Genomic DNA, 22161 nt, shown 5'->3' with positions numbered 1-22161 from the left:
AATAATGTCCAGTTCCTACAGTCCTGTTAGGGTCTTGCAGAGTCACATTCAGCATCTGATTTGGGGCTTCACTTGCCTTCCCTGTTTCACAGGACTAAGCCTGCAGAAGGGACTTAGATGATCACCTGCACAACTCTTGTACTCCAAAGAGGAGACATTTCTTTAATCTGATCTGAAGGAGTACAGACATTCCCCACCTCCTCCAGGCAATCCATTTCTGCGCTATGCTATCCTTACTGCTAGGAAATATTAGAAATATTCAAACAAACCTCTTCTACTATAATTTAAGCTTTTAATTTCTTACAGTATTGTATTAGTGATATAAAGAATGAGTAATGCCTATTAGCAGCCTTTCACATATTTGAAGGGCTCGTGCCCTTCAAGTTTTTCCATCTTTAGGATGAAGCGGTGTTCAGCTTGTGGACACCTTCTTCCAGCTCTGTGACATCTAATGGAGGAAAGTGAACCTCTGCACTGCAGGCATAGATTCATTATGCACAAGTCTACACTTTTACCAGAAAAATACAGTGGTCTGCTAACTGAAAAAGGTGGAAAACTACATAAGCTATTATTGCATGCTTTTCTCATAGGCTGATTATGTTTTCTCTAAGCATTCTTTTTATTGTCCTTTGGGCTCTCTCCACCTTCTTGCTATCTCTTGGCAAATGTGGTGCCCAAACCTGGACAGAGACAGAATTAATCATGATCCTGACAAACTGGAGGTGTAACCTGAAAAAATTCACTAGGAATGAGTGCCTACACATAGTTATGCATTCTATACAAATAATTTACTTTAAATAGGATGGACAACAAGTGACTTGATAGCAGTTCTGCAGAATAGGGTTTGGGAATTACAGCAAAGCATGTCACCATGAGTCAACAATGTCATGGAGTTGCAATATTAGCAGATATCACAGTGATTTGAATATATTGAAGGACCATTCGCAAATTTTAGTCTAAGATATACATGAGGCTATTCCTTCTGTTCAGTTCAGCAGTGAGAAGACCTTACCTAAACCAGTGTCCACTTTTGGGAGACGAATGCAAAAAAAGAGCTTTTAACACTTCAGCTGACAGATTTTTCCCTCTGTTGAGCAGAAGAACACTTTTCTGTGTCTGCCTCTCATTATTAATGTACTTACAGTAACTTACTTCTTGTTTTGTGCTGTACCTTTCTGATTTTATCCCTACATATTTGTGCTGGTGTGCTTGACCTTAGCAATATGGCCTTGTTTCCTGTGGCTACATTCACTAAAGATCTAATGATTTAGCAATGCTGGCCTCTAGCTGTACTTCCAGTCTCTTCTCCAAAATAGGACAGTTTGTGTTTGTGCCCTTAGTATATTTTTAAGGAAACACTTAGTCTTTTAAACTCCTTTATCCACCCTCCCAGGAGACCTCAATTACCAGTTCTCTCAATTAACCAAAGTCTGAAATACAATTCCTCCCTTCTCACCCAAGAATATCAAATGCTGTCTTGAAACCCTCTTCCTTACCTCTCTGTCATTGCAATCTGTTCTAGCATCGCGGAACCTGTGTTTGCCTTCCAGTTTCCAGAGATCGATGTCCTCCTAGGAAAACAAACCAAAAACATAACCCGAACATGAAAATACACTCCTGCCCCGTCCTCCCTCATACTGTAGTCCTCATTCTTGACTCAGTGCTTGTACAGGAGAGGATGAGATTCTTCCTCACAGAAGCCTTTCCAAATCCTTCCTCAACAACACTGCATACAGGCTATGTTGTTCAGACTCATGAAAAACTGAATGAGGAGTTAGACAGGGAAACCTCCAAGGAACCTTGAGCACACATCAAGCTCTGGGAGTACTTTCTTTCTTTATACAGAAGACCCAGGAGACCTGAAAAGTCTGTAGAAGATCTCTGGGATAATCACCCTTGTTTTCTGCAATGGTAGCATCTGCCGTCCATGGAAAAGCAACTTTCCAGGCAAACATCTGCTTGAGCAGCTCCACAAATGCCAGCTCTGACATTCTGGGTCTCTAACTTTGATTTCAATTGTACTGGTGTCATAGAAGTGTCATGTCACTGAGTTTTCATTGACCTGCCTGTGGCTTACTGTGTCTGGGCTTGGAGAATGTAGAATTGCAAAATTGTTGGAGTATGGTTAGCTGTAACTGATGGTTAATTTCCAAAAAAGGTACTGTTGCTGCCAAATTCTGGGATTCATCATCATCCATCAAGGGATGAAAATTTTCCTTTTTTTTTTGACCTTAGGCACAAGGCAGACCCTGGACAGCTTGCTGTGGCAACACTGCAGATAACCCTGGCATAGTGTGCAAGCTAGGACAAGTCAACAAGCTGACAGGATACATCCAGGGAGCATCTCCATGCTGAGGAAGATTTAGGTAAAGATTTAGGAGGCGAGTATGAGGTATGATCCAACATTTCAGCATGAGGTTGTGGGAACCCTTGCTGCCAGTTCTCTCACCTTTTGAACGTGATGTGGAAAAGAGACTCTGAACTTGCAAACCTACATGAAACAGTGGTAATACTGATGTCCTGCTAGACTATAAACCTGCGTCATTATAGTTGACTACCTAAGGTTCCCCTTTACTCTGGTGAGGGACAGCATGGAGTCCTTTTTCCATTTCTCTTCTAAAGTGATATATGTACTTGCTGTGAAATCTAAATGTTTTTTGTAACCATATATAAAGGGGGAGGGGTGGGGGCAAAGGATCATGATTACTGTGTTGAATGACTGTGTTTCCAGAGAGTTGACTCTTGTCCCTTGTTCCCTTCACCAACATCCATCTTCCTACCCTACTTTCTAAGCAAAAGAATGGGTTCCTCCTCAAGCTTTGATTGTTATGAGCTCTTTGGTGGCCTGTAAGGTCAGTATTCAACCCTCAGCCTCTCTTTCTCTTTTCACTTGGGGTTCTTAGGATTACATTTTTCAGTTCTGCAATGGGAAGAACAACTCTTTATTAACATTTACGTTCAGAAAATTGCCCTGCAGTGGCAGATGGCATCCAACATCCCATTAGTACTGATGAGAACTCCTGGAGTCTGATTAGTGAGAAGATGGTTGGATATCACTGTTCAGAAAATGTACCTGGCATACCAAATGTAAGCAGCTGTGTTGTCCCTGAGAAAACCAAACCACAGCTATACAGTTTTACAAGGAAATCTGATGTGGAAAAGCTCCCAAAATAAGAACTCTGCTCTAGCCATTGGGCTGATTGGTTTGACTTGTTTATGCCTACCCATCTCCAGCCAATATTGGGCATAAGATATAAATATTTATCTAAGCTGTATCCCTAATTTTCCTGTTAGTAAACTTTGCTGTTTTAAAATGGAATAGCTTCAGCTGAAGCCTTCTGGACCAGTCATCAAACTCCTACACCATCGCCTCTGTCAAGATCACTGTCTTCCGGTCATGTCTGAGCAGTTCAGGTGTCAAGCATGCCACCAAATTGTTCTTGTTCTTGTTCTTGTTCTTGTTCTTGTTCTTGTTCTTGTTCTTGTTCTTGTTCTTGTTCTTGTTCTTGTTCTTGTTCTTGTCCTTGTCCTTGTCCTTGTCCTTGTCCTTGTTCTTCTTCCTCTTGTTATTCTTCTTCTTCCTCTTCATCTTCCTCTTCTTCTTCCTCTTCTTCTTCTTCTTCCTCTTCTTCTTCTTGTTCTTCCTCTTCTTCTTCTTCCTTTTCTACTTCTTATTTTTTCTTTCCCTTTTTGTATTCAACCTGAAGTGGAAAAGGAGACACGACAAATATCTTTCCCTAAGGATGCTCTGCCTCAAACCCAATTTTTCTTAGGGACTGAAAGTCGAAGAGCTTCTTAGTAGTCATCCAAAATATCAGGGGCCACAACAGTGTACAGCCAGTATCTTAAAGGAAAAAACCCCAGAAAACCCAGGCTCTTAGGGATCAGTTAATCAAGCTGATTTGTGACCAAGGTTACCTTCAGCATTGCTTAGGATAAGTGGATAGACTAGCAGATCATGGGCTGTTGGTGTATTGGGTTTGTGTGGCAAGGTTTTGGTAGCGGGGGCACTACAGGGGTGGCTTCTGTGAGAAGCTGCTAGAAGCTTCCCCCATGTCTGATGGAGCCAGTGCCAGCCGGCTCCAAGATGGACCTGCCACTGGCCAAGGCTGAGCCCATCCATGACAGTGGTAGTGCCTCTGGGATAACATATTTAAAGAAGGGAGGAAAAAACCTACAGCAGAACAACAGCTGAAGAGAGGAGTGAGAATGTGAGAGGAACAACTCTGCAGACACCAGGGTCAGTGGTGGAGGTGCTCCAGGTGCTGGAGAAGGGGTTCCCCTGCAGCTTGTGGTGAAGTCCACGGTGAGGCAGGCTGTGCCCCTGCAGCCTGTGGAGGTCTGTGGTGGAGCAGATACCCACCTGCAGCCCATGGGGGGCCCCACAGTGAAGCAGGTGATGCCCAAAGGAGGCTGTGACCCTGTGGGAAGCCCACGCTGGAGCAGGCTCCTGGCAGGACCTGTGGCCCCGTGGAGAGAGGAACCCAGGCTGGAGCAGGTTTGCCAGCAGGACTTGTGACCCCATGCGGGACCACACTGGATCAGGTTGTTGCTGAAGGGCTGCACCCTGTGGAAGGCACCCACGCTGGAGCAGTTCCTGAAGAACTGCAGCCTGTGGGAAGGACTCATATTGGAGAATTTTGTGGAGGACTGTCTCCTGTGGGAGGGACCTAAGGCTGGAGCAGGGTCAGAGTGTGGGGAGTCCTCCCCCTGAGGGGGAAGGAGCAGCAGGAACAATGTGTAATGAACTGACTGCAACCCCAATTCCCCATCCCCCTGCACCACTCAGGGGGAGAAAGTAGAGAAACTGGGAGTGAGGTTAAGCCCAGGAAGAAGGGAGGGGTCGGGGAAAGGTGTTTTAAGATTTGGGTTTATTTCTCATTAGCATACTTTGATTTCACCGGTAATAAATGAAATTAATTTTTCCAAGTTGAATCTGTTTTACCCGTGGTGGTAACTGCTGTGTGATCTCCCTGTCCTTCTCTTGACCCATGAGCTTCTCATCCTGTTTTCTCTCCCCTGCCCAGCTGAGGAGGGGAGTGATAGAGCAGCTTTGGTGGGCACCTGGCATCCAGCCAGGGTCAAACCCACCACAGTGCCACAACAGTGTACAGTCAGTATCTTAAAAGAAAAGACCTCAGGCTTTTAGGGATTGCTTAATCAAGCAGATTTGTGACCAAGACACCTTCAGCATTGCTTAGGATAAGCGGATACACCAGTAGACCATGGGCTGTTGGTGTCCTATACTCACCATCTCCAAGCTGGGCCATTTCAGTCCATAAGTAGTTTGTTGAGTTGAGACTAGTTGAGACGCAGCTGATGTTGTATCCCCTGCAGAGCATACTGAACTGCATTTGAGGTGACAAGATCAGAAGTCACACTCATGAAACCAGAAAGGAAAGGATGTTACCCTTCTACTAAGAGCTGGTGGGAAAGAATATCTCACTCCTGAAAATCACCAGCTGCTGGCTTCATTAAAAGTGAACATCTCATGAGTCTTAACTGGAAACGATCCCTCTGTTGGACCCCAGTTGGGGTGAGGGTGGAAGCACAATTTCTGCCCCAATTTCCCCTGCTACGTGAGCAGTATTCATGTTTTCCCTTTACCAGTATTATGACAGCTAAATGCATTTGGTGGAATTTTAGGCATGTATCACATGTTGCTTATCTGCTGGTTTTGAGACTGGCCTGAGGCATGGGCTAAGTAGGTGTTTGTTAGTTGTGTAAATCTGGAGTCACTGCACTGCAGTCAATGGGAAACTGAACTCAGGCCTTGGGTCATGGGCTGGAAGGAAGTGCATTGAACATCTGGGGCGGGGAGGAATGCATGAGTCACCCTGCAGCATCCTCCCTCCAGCAGATGCTTGGTGCAAAGTAAACATATTCTGGAGAATTTTGGTACACAGCCTTTCCTCAGAAGGAAGGGGCTTTTAAAGTCTATATGTGTAGATGAAAGTGTAAAAATACTGGGTAGTTTCCATGACTCACAGATCAAAGTAATTTACTTAGTGTGATGCTACTGCAGATGCTGTAATCGTCTTTAAGGCTGAGATTTGCTAGCATGGCTAATGATTCTGAGTCTTCTGTTTGAGACATCAGTGAGAACTCTGATATTTTGGTTGCTTTTACCTCTGTCCTTGGACATAGTAGGGACTTAATTCTTTATACCATAGAAAGAGCTTTCTGTTCTGTCTGATGCTGGGACAGAAGGAACAGCCCCTGATGGGACTGACTGTACCACTCTCCCAAGCTCACATCCATAAATGATTATCTCAATATAAGTCAACCTTCTGGGTTAGCAAGCCCCTGGGTAAATTTTGCTGTTTGCTTTCTTTGCTAATAAGCTTCATTTCTTATTAAGGTGTTTCCCGTTCATGGCTGTTTTCATGTGAAAACGTTTCTCATTTAGCAAACAATTGTTTGTGCAGCTATATTCCCAAGTGGGATTAGCTTTTAGTGTGACTGCTTTCTTTCCTCAGTTATGTGGTATTATTTCGGATCCTTGTCTGGATGAATGCATGGTGAGTGCGAATAATAAACGGGGAGAGGATATGGTCAAGCTAACTGGGCCTTTGTTTCTCTTAGAGGCAGACTGGGAGCAGGCTCTGGAGCCAAGGCTGACTAGGTTGGCAGGAACAGGGAATTTTAATTGATATTTTAAACCTTCCTTCCTCTGGCCAATTTGAGCCAGACTCCCTGAGATGTTAATGTAATATTAGGCAACTGTGCTATTGTTGACCTGATCATATTTAAATCTAATTTTCTCTCATTGAGTTCACATGAAGTAGTGGAGTGTCCCACAAGTCCTTTCCATGAAGAATGTGATTCAGCCGTTATCTAGTTTACTTAAATACCTCTGCGCTATGAATCCAACCTGGAATTTTAGATAGCTATAGCTGAAAAATATGTGATCATGTACATTTGATTATCTTACTTTACTATGTCTCACCAGAGATATGGCCTGGGAGTTTGTAAACACAGACCCAAACCTCACAGTATTGTGGGTGTTAGGTAACATATGAAATTTATCTGGCAACCTGATGAATGTACTGCTGGAGCTGTCTACTTGTCCAGAATTTTGTGGCTGGACAAGGAGCTTCCACAGAAGCTGTGCTATTTGGCTTTTCTCATCTACTGGTTTGCAGTAAGAAGAAACAGGTTTCTTACACTGAGTCATGGTTACATCCTTAATTGACCCTGAACACTACCAACATTTGGCTGAATGCTGAATGCTTTTTAATATTTTTAAGCATGCCAGTGTTGAGGGTTGCCTTCTTGCCACCTGCCTCACTACCCCAAGGGGCAGGGAGGAGCTCCAGGACACTCACAGAAATGTCTCTCCTCCTTTCCCTCCTTTGTATGCTTCCAAGAAGCACATATGCAAAATGCTTACAGAAACCCTGCAAGCTGGCCAGGCTGAGGCCATTTGTACGCGGTGCTGTGTGCTCCTCATGTCCATGTGTGCCATGGCTGTGGTGCCACAGTCTCCAGCTGGGGTGAGGATGGGTGTTGCTATGGCTTGGATACTGTAGGACTCCATGAGTTGCAGTTGGCTCAGCCTTTTTTATTGCTTCTGCCAGATGGGAAGGGGGTGGGTTCAGTTCCCACTAGAGGGTACTGGCAGCTGGAGGAGTTTCCTGGGAAAGATGAGCCCTTTGACAGTTGGAGGGAGAGGTGATAGCTGATGGCAGAGCACAGTTACAGTGGGAACAGACAGAGAAAGATTTACACTCCAGAAACAATGAACTGATGGTAGGTAATGGAGAAGATGATCCATTAGCGTGCAGATGAATGGAGAAGAGGGATCTGGGTTCAGAGGTGGGGGGAGAACAGCAGGGCTGTTCTTCAAGGAAATTAAGTCAGCTTCCTACTCCTGCCCAGAGCAGCCACCAACTGAACCGTCTCCCCGCTGTCTTGCTCCAGCATAGCCCATAGCCACGCACTCACATGTAAGCCTTGTAGTTGCTGCCAATCTTCTGGATTCGGATGTCATACTTGGAGTCAATGAACGGCTCCGTGGTCGCATAGGTTTTTGCCATGGCTACTATGCTGGCCATGTCCCGGAAGTCGTGCTGGTTCTCAACTTTGACCTGGGTTGCCAAAATCCAATGAAAAAGTGACAAGAGCAAAAAGAATAGGAATACTTTGTGAGCAGAAGTCATCTCCACACTCGGATAGCTCCATGTCAGTTAAAACCCACACAGATGGAGCTGACAGAGGACAGAGCAGGGATTATGTGGTTTAAAGAGAGAAGCTCCCCAGACCAACCCAACCCAGAGCAAATCAACGCCTTTCTCCCTCCTCATGCACAAGCCCTGGTAAACCTGGCACCAGGGAGGCAGCTAGACCTTTGCCCAGATGGCTCTTGCTCCTATGATGCTTCAGAAAAATATTTGATCTCTTAAGGGACATTACTTCATTCAAACATTGCAACTGCTGTTTCCCATGTTGGGATGGATGAAAACAGAGTATTGTGGGTGGTCAGGAAATAGAAACCAATGCCAGGAAATCAACAAGAGAGCTGGTTGTCCGCCACCTCTAGGCTTTAGTTCCCTGGCATTTCACATTACCCCCCTCCAGACTTTCACTGAGAAGTGGTGCAGGTCTCCTGGCTGGAAGCAAGCTCTGAAGGAAAAGGGTGTCTCTGGGGGAGCCTGTGATTCTCAGGGAGGTTTGTGTGAACACAGTGCATTGGTCAGGTGTGTGGGACAGCTGGTTGAGTGTTAGGCTTGGGTTGTACTTGGAAATGAGAGGGCAGTGCCATGTGCTAAGGTTTTTCTGAGAAGCTGGCTTTTCACAGATTTGTATTCAGTTATGAGAAATGCTCTGTATCATATAAAAAAAAAGGGAGGGGGACGAGGGGCATGAAAGAAGGACCAAAACAATAGAAGTTCTACTGATATGATCAAATCTCTACAAAACCTCACTGATTTGGGAGAGGAAATCTGAACAAGTAGGTAGTGAGAACATAGTGGACAACTTTACATCATACCATCAACCCCTGGCTTTAGTCTATTGGCAAAAACTTGTTTGGTGCATTAGAGAAACCCATGGAAATCTTGTTCCTTAGAGCTGAATGGATGCAGGAAGGGTGGGTTAACTGGTGGAAAAAAGACCAACACTGTGTGAAAAGGGTGGGCAAGTGAGTGACTTTCCTTATGTATTACCTACACTTCATAGTTTTGTAGCACTCTGAGACCACAGTTGGGGATTGCAACCCTGCTTTGCTAATTGCCTTATGACAACCAGTCAGTGTCTGCCACGGGAGAATTTCCCAGTTGCGTCAGTGTGTATGTTAAAGGAGGGTGATGCCAGACTATGTGGAGCCAGCTGAAGGAAATGCGTGCAATGGTATTTGGTGTTTCTTTGCAAAGAACAAACAAGTGGTTTTACATATCTGCCTTCAACCATGAGAGGGCAGGAGCCATCTTCACTAGAGAACAGAGGACAAGCCTGTTGCTAACCTGTTGTACTCCGTTTAGATGGTTTTGTGTAAGTGCCAGCTGTAACATAAACCAAAGATGCAGCCACATCCTGGTGCAGAAAAGCTCTTGAGAACTGGACAGGTTGTGGGGAAGGTGAAAAGTGCAACTAGTTTGACCTGTGACCATTTCTAGATGCCTGAATAGAAAGAAAAAAGACCTGGTCTTTGCTTCTCCTTTTGCTGAATGCCAGATACCCCTAGTCCTCCTCCCTTTTGCTGTGGTGAGGGCTGCGCTTTACCTCTTCAGGGACCACTGAGAGAGCAGAGGAAGACGACAATTGTCTGTGGTGTGGAAGGGTAGGAAAGAAAAAGGGAAATAAAAAATGCATAGGGGAAATATAAAGGCAACCATTGCACATTTTCCAGGAGGAGCAGCCTTGCTCTGGGTTATGTTGTTCCCCTCTATGTCTAAGCGGGGCTGCATGCAGTGCTGGCTGCTCCTGGTGCAGCAAGGCAGGGTGAGGTGGGAATACCCTGGAGGCAGCAGGGGAAGCATGAGAGGGGAGCACCTCACATAGGGGAAGCCCCCCAATGTGGGCACGGCTTGCAAAATACCAGGGGGAACAAGACAGGCTGTGTCAGGGCTGGGTATTTTGGTTGTGTAGATAGGAGCTGCACCGGGCTGAATGACATCAAGCTAGAGTCCCACCCAGATGAGATGATTGCAGGAGGGACTGCAGGGGCAGGCGTTACGCAGTGTTATGACATATATCTCCTGGACCCTTTTGGCAATGGGAAAAGACAAAAGCCATTATATAATGACTACTTGAAACATTTGCAGGATCTGAAACAAAATGGTGTGCTTGTGCAACAGATATCTTTGGGCCCTGGTATCCCCAGCCCAGGAATATTTGTCCCAGAGGCAGAGGAAGGGATGCTGCTTCCCTCTCCAGACTGGAATTAGACCGTGTTGTTATTTCTAGAAAGGAGCTTTATGCTCGTCTCATTAAATGGGATTTTTCCTCAAAGATACAGCATACTATGGAAAGGAAGGATCCATTTCTTTCTCCTCTCCATCACCCACTTTCTATAGGGAGAGAGGGAAAGCACTTGAAGGTGTTTTCTCCAATGGGTCTGAAGATTTTTGGTTGGGTAAATAAAGGGGAGGACTCACTGAGAACACAAAGTCGGAAATGAAAAACAAAGAAGATGATTCCCACAGTGCTACACCACTGCACAGTCCTCAGGAAACAGCTCTACCATCTTCCCTGGCCCATGCTGGAGCCCTTCCCATGGACTTTTCAGAGAAAGCATTTCACAGAGGTCCCCTTTTAGGAGATCACGGCCTTATTTCCCACCAGGCATCAAAATAATCACACACACGAAATCTGAGCCACTGTTTGTTAATTGTTGGATCCAGCTAAATTTGACAAAATAACAGCTATGTCCTGGGTTAACGCTGGTTTAGTCCAGGGTATGCTTATTACTTCATAAATAGGAAGCACTTGAGTTACAGTCAAATTAGATTTATTTTCGTGCCTTATCTATCAAGTCCACTCTCTTATTAGCTTTCTACTTTTATATTTCATATAATTCATTTCCTCCTGCCTTGTAACCCTTTTACAATAAAATATCCATTCTCCTAACAGGAGAAAAATCCTAGAGATAACCAAAGCCAGGGTAGATGTAGTGTGACACCAGAGGGCATTATTTAAGAAGGGACTACTAACAATCATTCTAGAGCAAACAGTTACCAATTTAACTAATAAGGGATAAATCTGTCTTCTAAAATGGCAGGTTGGACAATGCATGAAGCTGAGAAAAGAAAATGGAAAGAGATCAACATGAAGCCATTTCTTTCTTTCTCTCTCTTTTTTTTTCCTTTTGCAACCTTCTTAGGATAAATTTGATATCCCATTAGCTGCGTAGAGGAGTGCAAACACAGCCCCTGGCCTGGAAGCCTGTTTGCTTAGCTGTGCTGGCTGTTTGAGCAGCAATAGACTCATTTTGGAGCCATCAGCTGCTGTTTGCTGTAGCATTTTAGTGACCTGTTGTGAAGAGTTTGGGCCAGTGTGTTGACAAATACCTTTTCTGAGTAAGAAAGCTCCCTGGGATAGTCCCTGCTTCCCTTCTGACTCTCTTCTCTAACCCAGGCACTGGCTGTGCCCTAGCACACTCCTTGTTGCTGCCTTGGAGAGGGGAATCTGGCTGGATCCCTGGGGACAGGGATTACACAGATGTGACTGTCCCTTTGCCCTGTGGTGGCACCTCAGAGGCTGATATGATGTGACCTGCAGCTGGTGCCCATTTCCACCCTCAGCCTGCATAAGAAGCACCTGTCCTTGGCTAAAGAGCAGTTTGAGGGACAGATCAGGAAGAAACACTTCTGCCCCATCCCTGCTGTTGACCGTCTTTCTAGGCCTTCCTGCAAGACAGGATTTTGGAGAGTGGGTCCTGCCATTGTTAAAAAGCCACCACTGGTATTTCCTGGGCAGTCTGAGCCACCTCCAAGGTCTGTGTGAGCACAGGTTCCTGCAGTGAGGGACCTGGGTAGAAACAACTTCTTCTTTTGTCTCACAGTTCCTGAGTCTACTGCCTCTTATATATCCCCATTGTTCCTGGACACCAGGGTCCCAGGCACTGAAAGGTACTGCCTTACAGTCCCCTTTTGCTTTTGTTAGTTACATGGCCACATGAAAATATAGTCAGCCAAACTGGCATAACTATAGTAGTCTGCTAGGGCTGCCTTAGCCTTGCCTCTCTGAGCATCATCCAGAATTAACTCTGCCTTACAGGTTAAACCCACACCACCTTGGACATGGCTTGCAGAAGCAGTTTCTATGTCCAGACTGGGGTTAGAGGCATGTTCAGCTGGAAAGTAAGCGTCCGAGGCTGAGCCAGGGCTGAGCCTGGCAATGTGGTGTTCAACTGAGTCTTGGTAGGCTTGTGAAAATGTATGGTCTGAGTGTTCTCCTCTGGAGGAACTGGTGTGGCCACACAAAGCTTGTGATTTTTCATCCCTCTCAACCTGTGCTTAGCCCTTCTGTAGCAACTTTACCATCTTAGGACAGCAGGTTTTCAGGAGCAACTCTGCACAGCAGGTTTCCTGAGTGTCTTTACCCCAGATTACACTCCCCTTCTCAGAAAATATCCAATCCAACCGACTCGCTTTCAGTTTAGGCCTGACTTTGACCCACCTCAAAATAATAAAGAAACAACAGAGTCTGCATTTCCTTATTATCCTCACACTGAAGTTCTCCACATGTTATGCTGCCTTTAATGCATTAAACCTTACAATCCCTACTAAATTCCTAATGAAGAGTTTCTGTCAGCCCAAAGTCTTGGCAGCTTTGGTCCCCAGTGCCCTGGATCAGCCACAGTTTTCTGTGTCCAGCAGAAGATTCCAGACTGATGTGCAGGAAATGGGGATGCTTTTGCTGTTTTCAAGGCGGGTGGTACCTCCTTGTTCATGAGTCAGTGGGAACACAGTGATTGGGCTGCTCTGTTGTGAATGTTACATGTCAAGTCATTATTTGTCCTCTGTAAAAGAAAATATTTGTTCCTTGACAAACCGAGGCAGCCCTTTCCCCTTCCTTTCCTCTTTAGCACACTGGATTTTCAAAGCTCTCACTTTTGGAACATTCTATTTCCAGTCCCGAGAGAGACAAGGTGACGAACTGTCCTTCCTGATAAAAAGCTTGCAGTATTTTTACATTACAGAGTGGCTCTGTTTAGCTTGTGCTATATTTATACCAAAGGGGGAAAAAAAAAGAGCAGAAAAGTCTTTCCCATCCAGTAAGAGAGAAAATAACTCTGACCATGTTATTACGAACAACAAGTTTTTCTTCTACGATGTAATAAATTCATCTGAGCCAGGATTTGTACTGGGGAGGTGTTTTTGTAATTACGGAGCAGGAGGGGACAGGAGTTGGCTCTTCAACTGGCCTAATTAGAGAGGTCTAAAAATAAAGTAAGAGCAGCAATATATATATATATTTATTAAATTCATATAAATATATATAAAGCCGCATGAACAGATACTGTTTTTCCTCTCTTTGCAGATCTGGCAGTTGTTTCCTCCTCATGATCTGATCAGCAAGAGGTGAAGAGGCTCTTTGAGTGAATTTGCATTGCTGGGCTCTGTTCCTAGGGCAATTTAGGGTCACGTTAGCACACAAATGGTAGATACTAACACAGAGCTTTATTCTTTTCCATGGGCTCTGGCATTATGAAATCTGGAGTCAGGAAGAAATGTTATTCCCTTCTTGCTCTAATGCTCACCCTATCCAACAGAGACCGCCGATCACTTCTGGGACAGGTAGCCTCAAACTGTGCAATGCTTAAAAATGCCTTGTCCTCTTTGGAACTTCTGGGTGAACAATAGTTCAGTTCTGCACAGAGAAGGACACTTCTCAGTGTTCATCCATGGTTTCCTTGAGTACTGTTGACCCCATGAGCCTGGGCGACTTAAATACAACATGAGAAAGGTCCTTCTCTGCTGACTCTGTTGTAAACCATTGTCTAATCTGTATTCCTACAGACATTTTATTTGTATTGATACTGTATTGGACCAGCAGCATGCTAAGCACTTTTTTATGATCTTCTAGTGCCAACAAAATATGAAGTGACTCAAAATTTTGGAAGGGAGATAATGATGGTCATGGGAGGGGCTGAGGGGCCTATGTGTTGGTTTTAGATGAGAAGATTGCCTGGTGCCCCTTTGTCTCTCTGGGTGAAGGCTATTCCTGGTGTCTCTGTTCAAGTCAGTAGAGAGGCTGTTGTTTCTGGATTTCTCAACAGAAATTTCAAAGGATGCCTTTTATTGCAAGTTTTATTCTTTGTCTTCACCTGCACCTTACATGCACGCATTACTTGGCAAGAGCATTTCTATCTCTAATGGTATACTGCCACCCCTTTTGGTTCTGACCTTAAATACTGACTGTTAATCTTTCAAGCTAAAGACAGTCTATAAAGCCTCTTTCTTACAAGTCCTAACACAGTTATTTTTCATTATAGCTTTGAGAATTCTCTGTTCAACCCTCTGATTAAAAAATGTGGTGGGTGAATTTTGTGAAAATGTTGTGAAAACAAACGGTATGTGAAAATGAAAGCCTGACTATTATAATTATGTTCTTTCTAGCCATTATTGCAAAATAATAAGCACTCAGCACTTCTTATAATGCCAAGGACCTTATAAACATGAATTAGCAATAACTATCAGGTAATCATAATCCCTCTGGTCTGTAACACAGAGAAACCGAAGAAGAACTGAAATGACACAGATCTCCCTGCAAGTCAATGGTGTAGCTCTTCAGGGAAGAGGCCTTTTCTGTGTTCAGAGTTTTTCTGGCTCCTGATCACTGTACAAATAAAGAATAGCAGCATCTGGACTTCCCATCTTTGCTCATTCTTCTATGTCTTGGTGCTTTCCATTACATGTGATTTTATCATTAATAACAAGAAAAATGTAAGTACTTCCTTGACAATTTCTGCTGGTAATGAGATTGTAATCTGAATGCTCACATCCTTTGAAGCACCCATTAGAGGTACAAATACATGGCTCACAATCTTGGCATCATTTTTTGCAGTAAGTACTATTTTTAATACTCATGTGTACTTTGGCTAATAGGTTGGTTATTTTATCCTCCATTTCTTCAGTCACCGCTTTTATACAGAACATGACCTGATGCAGGTGCTTTATTAACATTTACATTCTTACACTTATCTGAACCAAAAGCCAGCCTCTCTCTTTTCATATTACATATATTTTACAGCTAAAGACCTGCTATTTCCTGCTATCATCTCTACTTCAGAAGACCACTGCAAAAAAATCCTTTAGCTCTCTGCAATCTCCTTATTATTACTGGTTATTGCTTCTACATTATGATGGTTAAACCACTATTTGTCTCCTAGAAACTTTCCTCTGCTGAATTATTTAATTGGATGTTTGAATTTTTTTATTTATAGGTGTTTCTTTTCTAGTACACCCGTAGTTCTGCCTGTCTGTATTTCTCTTGACATTTCCTGTGGTTTCTTGCTGTCAGTTCCCCTTGGCTTAAACCCTATTGTCTTAAAAACAACATCTTGAAACAAATTCCTGTCACTTGCCTTTTAAACCAACCAACTTGTTCTTATTTTATTTTCACTTTCTCTCATCTCTTTTTGCTCTATGCAATGACATGCGGTTGGACTTCAAGAATACTAATTTAATTAGTCTCATCTTTCCTTCAGGCTGCTTGTGGCTGGAGAAGGGCCCAAACTAAAACCATAAGGTCAACAACCCTTCCTTCCTGTACCTTCCCGATGTACTGAACTGAGCAGTGTTGAAACTCCGTGCCCAAATCCATATCCAGACTTTGCTAGTAGTCCCTAATTTCATAATGGACTAAAGTAAACCTGGCCTCAGACCAATTCTTTCTTCTAAGATGCTGGCTGTCAGCCTATCTTCATCTGGAACGACTTCCTACGTACCCTCCTTGTACCACTGTGTAGAGTTGTGCCTGGAGTTTGAATAGAAACTCTCTTCCTCTATAACTTGTGACGGCAAAAATCAAGAGCATTAAAGAATAAAATGGGAGGGAAGTGAGAGGTGGAAGAAGATCTAATGCCTGGTGCAGAAGACTATAGCTAAATATTCTGCTGAGAGTTTTGTCTGGAAACAGGGTTAAGACTGGGGTGCTTTTCTCTCATTCTGCCCTCATTTCTGTAGCCACCGAGGGCCCTTTGTGAACAAGAGAGTCACATGAAGCGCTCCCTACAGTACAGGTGAAATTGCAGAGCAGTTGGAGATATCCAGGATTGCAAGGTCTTAAGGAACTTGAAACCTTTCCTCAGGGAGAGGTTTCTTCCTCCTGATTTGTCCTGGTTAGATTTTGCTAATTAAATCCTTCCTAGGGACATGTTCAGTGGCTCGCTCTACAAGCAGTTCTAGGCTGTCCACATGTACTCTAATTCAATGACACTTCTGCCTGTTTAACACATGCAGCACCAATATTTTAACAAACATTTCCTGCTTATTTAAATGCTTATTCTTTGATTTTGAAAGCCAGCTCCACCACTGGCCCGGGGATCTGAGCCCACTTCCTCTCCAGCAGCTACCATCGAGACAGGGGAACATTGCAACCAAAGCAGGAAGGATTATGAGAGCTTCCATGTACAATCCAGGAAGCCAGAAAAGGCTTCTGTTTCCAGAGCACACGCAAGCAAGCTGTACCAGGTTTAAGTTTGTCATACCTATATACAATTTTCAGGCAAAGTGTGAGGCTTGGAGAAGGTCTATCTGCTCTAGGGAAGCACTGTGACAGGGGTATCGGTTATCAAGTTCATGTACCACCCATTTGGGTTCAGAGATTACACATCAGAATTTCATACTTCTGAACAAATCATGTTTTAGACAAGGGGTGCTTTTGTAAAAGGTATATGCAAGAAAGAGGAGGCTAAAGTGCAGCAGGAATGTGCTGGCGATGCCTCACTGAAAGGGGAGCCCTGTCACCCCAAGAAACAGGGGCTGCTAATTCACTGGGGGAATAAAGATCCCAGAGAGCCTGGGAAAAACAAACAGGTCCTTCTGGGGAGTGAACTGTTTTTCAGGATTCCTTGGCAGGCAACCAGCCACTCTGCTTTGTAAGGTCTTGTTCTTCCTTGCAAGGAGGAAAAAAATGACTGAAGGGCTCCGTTTTATTGAATAAAGTCATCATAATGTGCTCAAGACCAGTGCCACTGCTCCTCATTGTGAGAGCTATGGGGTGTAGCTGCACATTACAGGTGCTTGAATAAACAACATTACTACTTCTAGGAGAGGATAAAATATATAAAAGACAAGCCTAATGACTTCAGCCCAGCCAGCTTTTCCCCCACTCTTCACAGCCCCCCTTCCCACATCCCAGACAGCCTCCAACCCAATACCACTGCCTGTCTCCAAATGTGTGACAGCAGAAAAAGGCCTTTTCTCCCACAGGAACAGCCAGTGCAACCCAGATAGGCTGTGGGGAGGTTTAACCCCTTCGCTGGCTGGCCGCACGCTGTGTATGGTTGCAGGAATGCTGTGCCACATATATATCTGTTTCCCGAGCTAGATGTGTTTTTTTTTTTTTTTTACTTACCTTCCCCATTCCAGCATGAGCATGTCCCAGCTTGACCACTACAGGGAAATTTGGAGTTGTGAGCTGAAAGACAAAAGAAGGAGCTCCTCATTAGTTATTTTTTTCCAGCCACTGTATATGAAATAGTTTACTTTTATTTAGTAGTTTTTATCCCTTTCCTGGATTCTGATGGGAGGATAAAAAGGTCAAATAAAGGTTATCCAGGTGGTAGGACAGCAAGCAAAAGTCCTTTCACTGAGACCCATATGATGGGAAATGGAAGCCAGGTAGAATTCCTCAGCTCTGACCCACTTTTGCTGCCTGATAACAGTAACGACTAAAACCTTCTTATTCTTTCCTGTTACTTTTCACACTCTTTACATATGCGTGTACACTCATATACATGTAAAAATCCTGCACCTGCAAGCTTGAGTAAGTGAACACTTTCAGATGTGAAAATGTCTGAATTGTGAGAAAGACTAGGGTGGTTTGTTTTTTTCCACACAGACTGCTTTGGCCTTTAAGGTGAGTGTGAGCAGTCCTTCAGCAGCTCCCATTCCCCTCCTGTCAGCAGTGATGGGGGCAAGGAGAGAGGGAACATGAGCCAACCCTTGGGTGCAACTCACAAAGTCCATGTATTCATAAAGCCTCTTCCTCTCTTCTCTTAACTTCAGGGGTGGGTATAGGGAATAAAAGAAGACAAAGGGTTGGAAAAAAATAGAAAAAAATATGTCATGTCGTCTCCCTGGCTTGTGTGGTGTTTACACTGGGCAGTGTCCTGCCATCCGAGCCATGGAAGTGCATCTTAGTGCATATGTGGGATTTTACCTGGATAACTGTAGGTATCTTCTCTGCCTTCTGTTCCTCAGTTTCATGCTCATGCAAGGATTCCCTTGGAGCAATCAGCTGAGAGCTGGGTGGCTGGACTGGTAGGAAGTGCATACGCCAGGAGTAAGCAGGTTATATACACCCCACCTCACCTACGTACTGGTTGGCTCATTTCTATGCCTCTGCTTGACATCCCTCTGTGATCTTCATCTTGTTCTGTGCTCCTGATTCTTGTGATCTAAATGCTATCCTTTCAGTACAGAGCCTTTTATTTTTTATTGCGTATTTCATTTTCTTTAATGGGAATTCTTTTAAAAGACACTGTTGCCTTTACCTAAATGACTGAAGTGATAAGCTCCATTCATTAAACAGTTAAGCTGGGGATCTGGCAATGGGAGGGAGTTGGATTTTGACAGATAGATGGCTCTCCTATTTATTTAAGTTTGAGAATAGATAAACAAATTGTTCTTGTGCTAATTACCAATTGTCTGTATGGACAGGCAGGCGCTATGCCCTAAAGATAGAACGGTGCTGCAGTCTCCATCTGTGGCAGCTCACTATAAATAACAAAATTAGTAATGAACGCTGATATGTTTTGCTATTCAGCTGCTTATGTAAAGAAATGTCACAGGAGAGGGGAACAGTGAGTGCATTGTGTTCTCAAACAAACGTGTGTCACTTGTGGAGACCTTCTTCATGCAGAAAGCTGAAGAGTTCTCTTCAGACCACAGAAGGGCACACAGCTACGATAGATCACAGTCCTGGCAGGGACCAGCACCCACTGTTCAGAAGAGGCAAGACACTGCGATAGGTGGCCATCCTGAAGCTCCATAGTTAAGCATACGGCCAGGCACATGAGTTTGTGCTCTATTTCCCCTTTGATTCTCTAATCCCTTGTAAGAGCCTCAAACTTAATTTGCTGCTGGCATAAGTGAATCAAATGGAGGACCGCACCTGAGGCTTACTGAAGATAGGGCTATGGATGGACCATGCCAGGCCTTTAATGCTGGAAGATGGAAGATGACCTAGTAGTTAGGGTACTCACCTGCTCAGGCTCTGGGGAGACCTGGCTTGTTTCCCAGCTCTGCCATCCATGCCCCATGCACACTGTTTGAGCCAAAGTGCTTGCAAGCCTCTGAACCCTGTTTGTGAGGGGAGGCAGCAGCTGTTCCTACCACACAGGAAAAGCAAGCTGCATGCTGTGAGCCAGCCCGATGCCCCGGTGAGGGGGCTGAAGAAGTGTGCGGGACAGATAATGTTCTATCACCAGCTCAGAGCAGCCAGAGGCAGGAAGCAATGTTTCTGCCGCTCTGTGTACTCTACCTGTGGGTTTTGCTGAGGGAGCTGGGAGTGGGAAGCATCTGTTTTCCTGTGTATATGCAAAGTAAGTTTGGGATCCAATAAACAACTCAAGTTTACGGCTTGTCTGGAAGAAGCCACCAGCAGTGACAATGCTCTGCTCAAACCTCTCCCTTTCTCTTTGCTTCTTGGAAACATGAGCTCAGCTTTCTTGATAAGGCTTGGCCTCATCCTGCATAGGGGTGACCAGCTGGTGCCAGAGCATGCTGGAGTCACAAGCTGCCTGGTGGGGCCATGGAGTGTGGGGCTTAGGGTGGAGCAGATCCAGACTCTGAATGTGTGGCAGCCTTGCTGGGAAAGCTGCAGCTCCAGGGAAATGCTGGCACATGGTTTCCCAGGAATCTGCTTCTGCATTGAAACTCCACCAAATTTCCATGCATGTGAACTTGCCTTGTGGAGGAACCGATGAGAGAGAACAGCACATATGCTTAGCTGCCTTGTATAATGGGTTTATCTAGTGACAATGGAATGTCCTTAGTGCCTGCTGAAGTCAAGTGGAATCAAAACTTTTCAACAGTCTACAGGACTAAAGCAACCACATTCCACAACCGCGCAATAATGGAGCTAGGAAGCTCTTACTGAAGTGGTAGAAGTGGGCTGAACTCCACTGCAGTCAAGGGGGATTCTTCCAGCTTCCACCAGAGTCTTGCTGGGACTTGAGTCCCATTTCTCTTGCTAATAAGGTGGCCAGGCAGCTTACTTGCCAAGCACCCAGATGGATAGGGAGGACAAAAGAAGGAAGAATGTATTACACACATGACTATGAGGCAATTCGCACACATACATGGTGAGAAGTTCTGGGGATTCCACAGCTACCACGAGGGCAGACCCCTGAGCTGGATATTTGCACATACTTAGCCATAGATTTCCTGGGAAAGAAGATGCTTATAATCAAAGGATAGCACTGGAGTTTAATAAGAAAAACATGTTTTTACTGAAATAATGTGAAGAAATATGTCTCTGTCTTCCTATGTCTTTGTCTGTGTGTTGTAAGGGCTCTTTTTTTTGGAAAAACGGGGAAAAACACTTTGATGCTTTTAAAGTGTTCATGAGCTATTGGCAGGGCTGGTATAGATGATGTCTGCAGGTTTTGGCGTGGGACTGTAGCACTGCAACTAGCTCAGTGATCAGATGCAGCGTGTTAGTTCATATGCATAACAACCCTTCAAATTCAAATCCTACAAATGTATTCCCAGATGCTGTCACACAAAAGCCTTGAGATGGCAAGCTTTATATATATGTCTAGAACTGTCTTCTATATATGAAGATGTCTGTTTAGAGTCAAGCAGGAGTTTGAATCCTGAACCAGAAACTCAGCAAAGCCATCTTTAGTAGGAGTGAAGGGAGAGTCATGAATTTATTTCCAATTTGCAACACTGGTGGCCCAAAGTATGTCATTCTAGACCCTGTTTTAAGAGCTCTGCTCTGTGTGTAGTGTTACTGCAAAGATCACTTTGCAGTTAACAGTATTTTGACACTGGTGTGTAAAAGTGGCTGGTATGCATACATTATCCTTTATTTGAAAACACATGGCTGTAAACTATGACACTTTCCCTTTACCCTCTGCCTACCCTTTCCAGCAAATAATGAGGTTTTCAATACTTCTTGTAAATACACGAAAATTTTCTCTGTTGCTGGTGGAGCAGTAGAACCGAGTTGGATCTGAATTGATCTGAAGGGAAGAATCTTAAATGAAACCTGATCTATCCCATAAATACAATGCTTTCCACTCTTTTGTTTCATGGGCCTTCAGGAGAGATACTAATCTTAGGTCTGTGGTTTTGTGTGTTGTCCTGTAGTCCATAAACAACGCAGAATGTCTCCTTTGATTTCTTTCTGCCACGTTTAGTTCTGTTCAATAGTTCACATTATCCATCTCATCCCATATGATGCGCTTAGTTTCCAGTATTATTCTTTCTTCTGCAAAGCCTTTCCAGGTAATGCTGGAATGACTAGTCCAGGGTGCATGGATAATATTAGGAAGAATCTGGGAAGGTGGGAGATAGACTTCAAAACTTTGGTCTCTTGGCACCAGCATTGCATTACCATAGTGTCTAGTGTTTTCAATGAGGCCAGAAGCCCTCATAGCACAAGGTACTGTTATTTTTGCTTCATCCTTCTCCCAGAAGAAATATTTCAAATTTTTCAAGCTTTTATATTCTAAACCTGACCTTTCTGTTTATTTAGCTGCCTTTACTTGTATGATGACAAAGTCTGTTCTGGGTGGGTACCTAATGGATTATGGGAATGTTGCTCATGCAGTGGAAAGCGAAATGTTGAAAGTAATGTGTGTGGTACTTCTCTGGTGTCAATTAAGCTGTAGGAGCAGTGAATATATATAATTTCCTGTAAAAGCAAGCAAGCTGATTCAAATCGACAGGAAAGTAATGATGTCATGGCATGATGTCATTGTGTTTATGCAACTATCTTATTGAAATTCTGAGCTGAAGATCAGCACTGGTTGCATGC

General features: G+C 44.2%; 1 protein-coding gene across 3 annotated transcripts in view; it reads right to left on the bottom strand.

Annotated features, from left to right (window-relative positions):
* SYN3 (synapsin III) overlaps nucleotides 1-22161 on the bottom strand; it is a 206418-nt gene that overhangs the window by 21723 nt on the left and 162534 nt on the right. For all 3 annotated transcript variants that reach the window (XM_037389309.1, XM_037389311.1, XM_037389310.1), the window contains 3 exons: nucleotides 17527-17589; nucleotides 7948-8090; nucleotides 1497-1571 (listed from right to left, as the gene is read on the bottom strand). In XM_037389309.1, coding sequence (XP_037245206.1) covers nucleotides 1497-1571; nucleotides 7948-8090; nucleotides 17527-17589 — 281 coding nt within the window. The remainder of the gene's footprint in view (nucleotides 1-1496; nucleotides 1572-7947; nucleotides 8091-17526; nucleotides 17590-22161) is intronic.

This window comes from Falco rusticolus, chromosome 5, assembly GCF_015220075.1.
Source record: "Falco rusticolus isolate bFalRus1 chromosome 5, bFalRus1.pri, whole genome shotgun sequence".
NCBI lineage: Eukaryota > Metazoa > Chordata > Aves > Falconiformes > Falconidae > Falco > Falco rusticolus.
Note: the sequence above shows the minus strand (reverse complement) of the source record. Positions and strands in the feature narration are given on the sequence as shown.